Genomic DNA, 10,613 nt, shown 5'->3' on the forward strand with positions numbered 1-10,613 from the left:
TTTATATAATAGCTTTATTATATACTTAAAATAGCTTTATTAATATATATAAAAAAAAATATATATATATATATAAAAGAAATTGTTAATCTTTCTAATGGTTTTAATGGTTTCCTGATTGTTTCCGATTCTTTTTCCTTGACTTGGTAGCTTTCGCTCTTCTATCATCACCTCGAGAATACGCGAACTAAACTTGTTAAATTTTACAAGTTATCCGCCTGAGTGGCAAGAGTCAACTTTTAACTCAATGTATGCATAATACCTATGGAGAGAGGTGAGTTAAAATGTATAACTAGTACACATATATTCGTACAATGTTTGCTGACTAGCCCTTCAGAGACTTTAAATGATCGTTATCCTATTTTCTTGGTCATAGATTCTCAATGTCATACATGCTTGAAAGTGTGAAGATTTTTACCTAATTGAATGTGTCAAAGGTTAATATCGAACATTTAAAATTTCTTGTATTTTACAAGTTAGCTTAGAATTAAACCGTCATAATTTTTAAACAACGCCCTCGCTAAATTCCCTGTTGAAAAGCAAAGCACAGAGTCGCTTATAATAAATAAATGGTTAAAATCCCAACTTAACAACTTAAATGTTAACGCCAATCAGCTATGTTAAGCGCGCAACTTAACAGACCAGAAGGGTCGAACTCTGCAAAATAACGGACCAAATTAACAAAAGCCGTCGGCAAAACAAAAACTTAACATTATCTAACGGACCAAATTAACAAAAGCCGTCGGCATTTATAATGAAAGAATCAATGCAAAAAATCTGTATCAAACCTATTTAAACAAAAAAATTAACACAGGCGATAGATTCATCACAGACGCGCTCTAAGTCACCCGGCATTTTTTTTTTATATGCATACTTTGTAAAATCATTTGCAAAATATTAATGGCAAATAAATGAAAAATTGTTGTGTAAAACTAAACATTTGAAAAATAGTTAATAATTTGAAAATAGTAATTAATAGTTAATTTAGTATGTAGAAAAATTATTCACTTGGAATAGCCCTGTTTGAATACAACCAGCTGATTTGGTTAGTGACTTTGGTCACCTTTACTTTTAAAGTTTTATTAAGCTCGCCTTTCTGACAGAATGGAGAGTTGACAACATTTGTTTTCAAGAAATATCGTGAGATGGTGCCTGAGAAAGGGGGGCAGTGATAGAGAGAAGCTTTAGAGAATTTAGCTAACAAAACAAAATAAAAATAAATAACACCACAATCATAAAACAAGCAGAAATTATTTTAGTTACAATTTTTTTGTGCGAAAGTCAAGTAATAAACAAAAAGTAAGAAGACAACAACAGTACAAAATTGCAATAATAGAAAGTAAATCTATTATAATATAAATTTTTTTCAAAATAGCAAAAAAGCAAAGCAAAGTGAAATTTAAACAATAGACAAAAGAAAAAATATTGAAGAATATATTTATAATATAAAGTTTGTTTTTGGATCCAGAAGTGTTTGAAAGCAAAATTCTATTATAATGGCTGAAGAATATAAAATGAATTTCAATCAAGATTTTACGTAAGTTTGAGAAAAATAGAAAGGAAACATTAAAGAGAAAAAAATAGATAAAAATATAATTTGATTTTGGAAAGCCTTGAAAAAGTGAACAAAAAAAAATAACAACAACAATATGTAAGAAGGTCATTTAATTACTTACAATAAGGAATAATCAAGTGGAATGAGAAGCGAAGTAAAGTAATTCAAAATAGAAGAGAGCAATACTGCCCTAGCAACACAGACTTTTTTTTTTATCATTTTAAGTTTTACTACTTTTTTGTTATGTACTTGAGGAGGGGGGGACGTTGAGTGCTTACATATACGTAGCTGTTAAAATGGTCTAGCTTTAGTAAATGTAAACAAAGAGCGAGTTCTTTGTCGAATTTTGTCGAATAAATTGTACACAAAAAATTTTGTTTACTTTCAAAACAAAAAAGCATAATTTTCTAACAACTATACTTCTTATAAAACGTATACAAGTATTATTTATATTTCTCTAAAACAGATGTTTTTGCATTTTTACTCTCTTTCAATATTTTACTTTGAATACTTGAGCTCTTCCACTTTTTATGAGAGTTAGCGTGGGTTGGTAGGTAGAGTTCTTATACCCTACATAACTAGCACTATTGATGCTACTACCTAGTCGGATTTGAGGTAAATCACGGCTGTTAATACACTACTCAACTGAAGGCAGTTTTCTGATTCCACTTAAGCATGTTTTTCCACTACCTTGGTCCGTTAACGTGTGTGCATGTATTCTTGTATCCGATCTTATCTTCAACCTGCAGTTTAGTGAAATTTGGTACACTAAAATATCTTGACTCAAGGACAAATACTAATGGATTGGACGAAACTGTTTGTACTCTTGCGCACCGTATGAACGACCATATAATAAACGTTTTTATGTAAAAAAAATTGTAATATTTCGCGACAAAAATTGGTAGAGAATGTAGGAGATATAGATCGTATACAATTATTTTTGGTATTCCTCCCATATAACACATCTTATAAAAACAAGGTCTAATTTTTGTCATTTTATGCCGAACATGGATACAGTTGGTTCATCTCGGTTCCCTTTCATGGGAGGATTACCATGACGAGTAAGTATTTGCAGGGTGATTAAGTGTGATTTTTGATAGTAGTGTAGGGTATATAAAAACCGCCTTACCTGCCTGTAACACTTTAGCTTGCTTGCAATTGTACTCTGATTATAATGAAAATGTGTTTTTGCTTTTTTGAAAACATTTCTACCTACTTTTGATTTCATTTAGTAAGATATGTAAATATGTGCACTCGGCTCTAAGAAGTTCCTGATCAGAAGGATAGCTGGATATATGCAGTAGATGAAATTTGAAAGTCATGAAAATAATGCAAAAAGAACTGATAAGTCCGAACTTTCAAAGTATTTTCCTCGACAGATATTTGACAATTCCATGCAAAGAAAAAAAGGTCAGTTAATCGGGACGCTGATGCTTCCGATATCAACTTTGTGTATGTATGTATTTATTATGTTTATTCGCCTGTCCGTTTATGCGTACTTCTGGTCAACCTGCAGGCCACAATTGTTGACTTAGTGTGAAGGTCCACTAACTTGTTTTGATATAAGAATTAACGCCATCGAAAATAGTTTGAATTGGACCAATTATTAGAGCACTTCCCGTATAATGTGTAATTTTGAAAAGTCTTTATGCGGTGGAGGATGGTGTGGAGCGTTCACTGGGGAACTGTGGCCCATTATTATTAACTGTTATTAACGGTGTGTGTGCGTAACCTGGCTTATATTTTTATTAGGTACCTTTAGAAAGTCTTCAAACGTTTGCATTTTAAAAATCAAGCATTACTGTTAATCATTTCCATTGACAGACGTAAGTAAAGCTTTACTTGCTCGCTGCCAGCTAGCGCTACGTTTGAAATTGGTGTGAATGCATTTGTAGCGCCCAATATATGAATTTGTATATATGAATACAATGAGTGAGATAAGTATAAACTTCTTGATTGCTTGGAGTGTCCAAGTTTCGTCAGAATACTTAATGTAGAGTGAAGCAAAGTGAATAAACAAAGTAAATATTAATGACAAAAAAAATCTGCATATTAAGAAGATTATTATATACATTAAGATAACATTATACATATATTTAAGAGCTGTATATACAAATAATTGATTTTATAAGTAAATGAAGTAAAATGAAATGCTTTATCTTGTAGTCAGCTGTTCCGAGATGTGAGTACAAAAGCAAGCACAATTGCCCAGAAGCGAAGCATAGATGAACAATATGTTATGTTAGATAGTGTTTTTGTATGTGTTTTATTACTAATGGCTAACTTCCTCTCATCTTTCAACTCTCATATACAATAATAATATTTTTTTTTTTCTCACGCGAAGCTCTCTTTACATTTTATGTTATTTATGTACTTGATTTTTATTGTTTATTGCATACAATGTTTTTGTTATTGTTTCCGTTGGTATTTGGTATTTTTATTCATCGCATTAGATACGTTTAGATACAAATGTAAATAAATAAATATTTTTGATTTTATTTACAAACATGTTTGTACGAAATGCAATAACACTTAATTACTTTTTTAAAATTAATTGTTCAACTAAAATGATGTCATTATTGAAAATAAAAAATAAGAACTTTTTTTTTCGTAATCAATTGATTTATTTCTGTTTTCAATATTATTCAAAGTTTTTTTTCTTTACATTAACTTTTTTATATGGAGAAATAAAAGGTGTTTTTAAATTTATTCAAAGGAGAGAAAGTAAATTAAATTAAATAATTTTTGATAAGAAAGGACAAAGGAAAAGTAGCTGTTGCTACTTATCGTCAAAAAAAAAGAGCAAAACTTGAAATAATGGTGTTATTGGGTAAAAAGACTTCGAAAAAATGCGAAATTAAAGTTTGTGTCTCCGTTCAATCGTAAATGATACACAAATTGTTATTGTAAATTGCATTAAAGTTTTGAAGAAAAAAAGGGTCAACTTCTCATACAGAAGATAGATAGAGAGAATGAGAGAGAAAGAGATTTCTCGTTAGTCCTGAACATGTTAATGGGTCGATTTGATTACTTGTCTATTAGTTGGATCTGGATAAATATACCTTCATAAGTAAAAAGTCCAAGTATTTTAGCAGGCGATTAGGTTCCTCATAACGTCTTCGTGGACTTTTACTCTTGGTATATGAAAATTTTTCAAAAATCAATTCTTTTGTCTTTAATAGCTCGAACAAAGAACAAAGAAAATGTGTTTGATATCCACCAGTATGTTTTATTTAAAAACCATGACCAAAAAACCATACACTTTTTCGCCTAATGCAGTCATTCACTCATTTTTTAAATAATACACCGAAACCTTTGCATTACAATTTTATATACATGCACAATTTTCAGGAAAGCCTTGGAGGATACTCAAAACATCAACGAATGTTTTTCAAATTTGTCTTGTGAATTTGCGGTTTAAAAAATAGACCTATGCCCTAGTGTTTATTAGGGACCAATTTCCATTATAAAGTTTTAAAAATTACTTACTTTAAAGGCTTATGTGGCTTAGGATGCACAAAATAGCCCTACGAGAGGTAATACGTTAAGGTTAATTTTTATGTCAACTTTTATTATTATGAACGAAGTTTCATCGAGAAGTATTGAAAATTAGATTTCTTACTATTGAAGATTCCTTTCCTTAAGTGCGATGTTTCCAATAAGGTTCATACTTGGGCCAAAACATGTTAGTGTATCAAATTTCATCAAGATAACAGGAAAATTGCGACCTGTAGGTTGAAAAAAGTGGACAGACATTAGTCGAACTGCGACACAGACAAGTTTAGATCGATTTAAAAAATGATTCTTTTTCAAATCCTTCTCAGTGTTACGAACAACCGCCTGAGCTTATTATACCTAGTATGGCAAGTGGTGTTTAATTCTGGCAAATAATTTTCCAATATCTCCACTCGCCTTTAAACCACGCCTTAATTGATAATAATAATAATAATAACAATTTGAAGCAACAAGACAGTCACATCCGCAATCAGTCGTGTATAGGAATGTAATTACAAAAAAAAAAAAAAGAAGAAGATTACGTTTGCAAATATATTTTACGTATTGACATTAACTTATAACGGTAAACATATCCGTGGAAATTTTTTTAGCCCAAGCTACTTATTTATTCCATTGTTTACTTTATACATTGTCTGTTTATATTAATACATAAAAAAAATGGATTTTATTAGTTTATTGTGCACAGCACGTTTTGTCATAAAAACAAACTATTAATATCACGTGTTCATATAAAAAAAAAAAAAAAAAAAAATAGTATAAAAACTTAATGAAAAAAAAAAAAGAAACAAATTGGAAAACAATGGAAAGGTTGTATAAATATTTACATTTAGTTATAAATGAATTTTAAATATACTCCATAGGCGCCACAATGTCTCTCTCCATTAGTAGTAATACTTCTCTGTTTCGACAAATTGCTTTCCTTTTTCACTAAAACAATGATTCATTCATTCAATCATTTTAGAAGATTTTGCTTTTGCTTGCAAAGCAATTGTAGCTTTCGCGACCTCATTACGCATTCATTTACTTATATAAACATAAGCGAATAATCGCACGACCTGTTTTTTTTTTTTTTAACTCGTGTAGATTAAGGCAATCTTAAAAAGCAGGTTTTTGTCAAAATTGAAAAAAAAAAAAAAAAAGAAAAAAAAAAAAAAAAAAAAAAAATCGACCGTAACACATCCGTTGTAATGTTTGATAAGAATATAAGTAAAAATCAAAGCAAATTTCTAATGTTTGTTTGATTTTTACAATATTTGCTCATAAAAACGAGACACAGTAACTGTTGCTTTTTTTCTCTTTCTTTATTTTTTTGTTTCTTTCAAGTGTGTGTATAACGATTGAACGTAGGTTAAATATTTGTTATTGAAAATATATATACACACATCTACATACAAAAAAAATTTTATTTCATCCCTAAAAATTATGCTTTAGAGTTATCGCTTATTGCGTGTACGTTCATTTTAAGTGTATAATTCTCATTCGATTTATGTTTAATTTTATATAAGAGATGAATGTTTTTCAAGTTAAGGTCAGCTTTGCGCAGAGGCGATATCGTAACCAATGAGGTTCTACCGAGGTGCGATTATTGCTAGTTGAAAACTTTAACCAATACCCCGCCATGGGGACGTGCAATACCGTCCACTACGGCAATTTTTGAAGGCCCGAGAGGGCAGTTAATAATACATTTCAAGTAGTTGTTTAATAAGAAAAGTAGTACAAATTGAGTTGTTGTTTTGCGAGATGGATGCTTGCTTGGGTGCTAATTAAGAAACCAAGTTGCTCGCGAAACTTCTTCTGAATGCGCGACTGATTGAACTGAAAATCAGGGAAGTTGTACGTTTGCCAATTCAAATGCACTTTTATTTTCAATACTTGTGCTTCCAAGGGGTTTTTGTGACTGGAGTGATAGTGTTTTTTTTAGTACTACCTTAAGTTCTTTTTGCGAATATAATAAAAGTAAGTCAGTCGCGCAATACCGTGCCCTGCTTTAGCTGTGAAAAAGTGGCTTTGAAACTAGTGCAAAATATAAAAAAATTTATTTATTAATTTATTGGATAGATAGATGTTTGCTACAAATATAGCATTCTTAGTCAAGCTTAGACAATACTTACAACAATATATCCCATATAGTGCTAGAGTTAAGTTGATAGTCAGAATACACAAATGCTTTTCACTACATACAAAATCCTAACATGCACACTTGAACATTAAGTCCATTCGACTTTAATAGGCCTCAAGCGACGCATATTATATTACTCGCTTTCTCGATGACATTCACGTTGATGTTGACAAGCAATTTTTTATCATTAAGTAAACTTTAATATTTAATTAGCAGTTATCCATCTACTGAAGCGAGGCAGTTACTCGTCAACATAAGGAGGAAAAGCGCCTCGCTTACGATTTAAATAGCAAGTAGCTTTAAATAGTTCCGCTCATGTTGCCTTTACATTTTATTAAATATAACGATGCTATCTGTTGAGATTATAACATATAACTGTGCTATTTAGTATTGAAATGAAAGTCTTTCCAATTGCTAAATTCCTTTTGAGAATGCCATAAATATTCTCTAAAATAATAATAATTATGTCTCCTGCTTGAAGTAAACGGAAGAAAATTTTTCGATACTTTCACTTAAGTTGGCCCAGCTTGCTCTTAAGTTAATTAAAAAAATTAAAATTTCTTCTGATTTTCACTTCGTACTAGTTTTTAATAAATTTTCCTTTTTATGAGAATGAATGTTTAAAAAAGAAAGAGCATTAATGACTTCCGCTTAAGAACGCGGGTTCAAATCCCGGATGAGATAATTTTTTTTTTTGTTAAGTTTTATTTTTTTTTAAATATTTCTGTGACAAATTATTACATACTTTTTAAAACTATCGCTATTTCTTTTTTATTTTTCAGCTCCGTGTCGGTTCTGACAAGCAACTCTTTCCGTTTATTTGCAATTAGTGCTGGTAATAAAATTGATGAGATTTTTTCAACGGAAAATTCGGAAAATATACGAATAGTTGAGCGTTTGTTTAATAGTTCACTGGTTGTGCTGGTTACTGATTTAAAACCCAAATCTCTAAGAATGTTGCATTTCAAAAAGAAACAAGAGATATGCAATTGCTCTTATCCCTCCGATATACTTTGTATACGTATGAATCGTTGCCGTTTGGTGGTGTGTTTGGCCAAAGATATACATATCCACGATATACGTAATATGAAGGTTTTGAATTCCATTAAAAATATTCCGCCAAATGAATTGGGCTTGTGCTCGCTATCGTTAAACTCCCATTTAGCGTTTCCTATTAGCACATCGACTGGAGAACTACGCATTTTTAATGTCAATAAAATGAAAACTGGTTTAATAATAAAAGCTCATGATAGTGTGTTGTCGGCCTTAAGTTTCTCCCCGAACGGCAGTTTGCTGGCGACAGCTTCAGAGCGTGGAACAGTGATACGAGTATTTTGCGTGAAAAATGGTCAACGGATTCAGGAATTTAGAAGAGGGGTGAAACGTTGCGTGCGTATAGCATCGCTAGTGTTCTCAAACAATGGTGAATATTTGTGTGCCTCTTCGAACACAGAAACGGTGCATATCTTTAAGGTGGACTCGAAAGCGATAGAGCTGGCTGAAGCGAAACCTAAAAGTGGTAAATAAAATACATAAATTTTTGAAAAATTGTTTGATAGATAAAATTTCCGAAATTGTAGATCATGAAGACTCCAAACTGGCTGAAGAAAATGATAGCCAGGATAGTAATAGTGTTCCGAATTCTTTACAATTTGCCACTCAAAACGCTCCCACCCCTAGTACCTGCGGTAGCCAGTCTTGGTTAATGAGTGGCTACCTAACAAAAGCTGTGACGTCGTACCTGCTGCCCTCTCAACTTGGTGATATCTTAGCTCAAGATCGGGCTTTCGCCACTGCCGTCTTAGCTCAGCCGGGCCTTAAACATGCCTGCGGCTTGGCACGAATACAAAAAGAACCACGCTTGCTGATAGCTTCTGAAGATGGTTTCCTATATATTTATGATTTCAATACCGAAAAAGGTGGCACTTGTAAACTATTGCATGTACATGATCTACGTGGGACTTTAGAAGGAGTAATTGGTAAGTTCGTAAATCTATTCAGAAGAATGTTATTATTGCTAACTTGACTCCTATTAAAGAACTTAATATAGATAAGTGCTGTGGATTAGGAAGCTCTACACCTACTTCACTTCCACCAAGTCCACAAGCTGAATATTCCAAGGAGTTAAAATTCGATACTGCAGAGGATGTTACAGTTATAATAGAAAATTCTGAAATTGTACCAGATAACTCGTACGCCAGCATTGTTAAAGGTGATCAAACGATAACAGCTTTGACAGGTATGAAAAGTCAAATTTGACTATTTTGGGCAGAGAGATGGTTGAATATATGTATAGTATAAAAAGTGTTCCTTTAATGTTTTTGGATTTGTTTTAAATCTAATTTCGTTTCTTCTTCAGTAGAATCCGCAAAATTTCGTAACCTATGTGATGCAATCGACACGCCCAGTAAACTATTTGATGAGCTTCAATTTCCGCCGGTTGCCATAGCTGCCAAAGAATGACAAAATATGAACGAGAAGTAAAATAAATATTACTTTAAACGATTAGTTAAATTTTTGTATAAAACAAAACAGAAATTGAAAGGAAAAAGAAATTTCCATATATTATTTTAAAGAGCATTTAACTTTTACTGAATATCCAAAATAGTTTAATTTTAATTTTATTCAATGCTAAAATATTTATAATAGTTATAATTTTTCTTTTCATGTCAAGAAGTATAGCACACACACACTAATGACTAATGATTTATTTAAATTCATTTTAATTAAAAACACTATACACATACAGTTATTTATAAAACAACCTTTTTAAAATAAGCCGTTATATGGAAAGTGGTCGGGAAAGCAGTCCAATCCGAACCATTTTCAATAGCGTTCCTTTTTGCGTCGAAACATGTCTGTGTAATAAATTTCATTAAAATACCTGAAAAATTGCGGTCTGTAGATTGAATAAATGAAAAAAAGAAGACGGACAGATGGAGAGACAAGCTTCAATCGAATTATAAAACGATTCTGGATTGGACAGTATAATAAAACGTGAGTTTATCGCGAGCCCTCCTGAATGTTGCATGCATCCTCACGGTTTAGGGTACATATGTAGGATATCTAAAGCCCTTAGCACGCTTGTGGGGATTTTTGATTAAGCACTGATCATATTTACATATACTGTCATCATCATTGTAATCACATTCCTTAGTTTTCTCAAATTCGTTTAACATAGACAATCATTTTAATATTACCTTTCTAATGATCAGAGAAGATATATAAATATAAATATAAAAATAAATATAAATATATAAATGTGAATATCATTAAGAAGAAAACTGTGAAACAATCCACTGTAAACCAACTGTGAATGTACCTCGATAATGATATTTTAAATCTAACAAACTTGTTGTAATCAAATTAAACAATAAATTTAATCGTAGAGGAAAGCCAACTAAGGACATTTTTTGCACCGTT

At 31.4% G+C, this 10,613-nt stretch overlaps 1 protein-coding gene and 1 non-coding gene across 2 annotated transcripts; both read left to right on the forward strand.

Moving 5' to 3' along the window:
- Nucleotides 1-1,499: 1,499 nt before the first annotated feature.
- On the forward strand, nt 1,500-10,459 carry LOC119633802 (WD repeat domain phosphoinositide-interacting protein 1). The gene is made up of 5 exons (XM_038027554.1): nt 1,500-1,537; nt 7,973-8,709; nt 8,771-9,169; nt 9,229-9,429; nt 9,553-10,459. Exons 1-5 carry the CDS (start codon nt 1,515-1,517, stop codon nt 9,651-9,653), a joined length of 1,461 nt encoding a protein of 486 aa, XP_037883482.1. The 5' UTR covers nt 1,500-1,514; the 3' UTR covers nt 9,654-10,459.
- Nucleotides 6,603-6,742, forward strand: LOC119634271. Its single transcript, XR_005246944.1, has one exon. It is a non-coding gene; the product is annotated as a U4 spliceosomal RNA (small nuclear RNA).
- Nucleotides 10,460-10,613: the final 154 nt, after the last annotated feature.

Source organism: Glossina fuscipes, unplaced genomic scaffold, assembly GCF_014805625.2.
Source record: "Glossina fuscipes isolate IAEA_lab_2018 unplaced genomic scaffold, Yale_Gfus_2 2, whole genome shotgun sequence".
Classification (NCBI taxonomy): domain Eukaryota; kingdom Metazoa; phylum Arthropoda; class Insecta; order Diptera; family Glossinidae; genus Glossina; species Glossina fuscipes.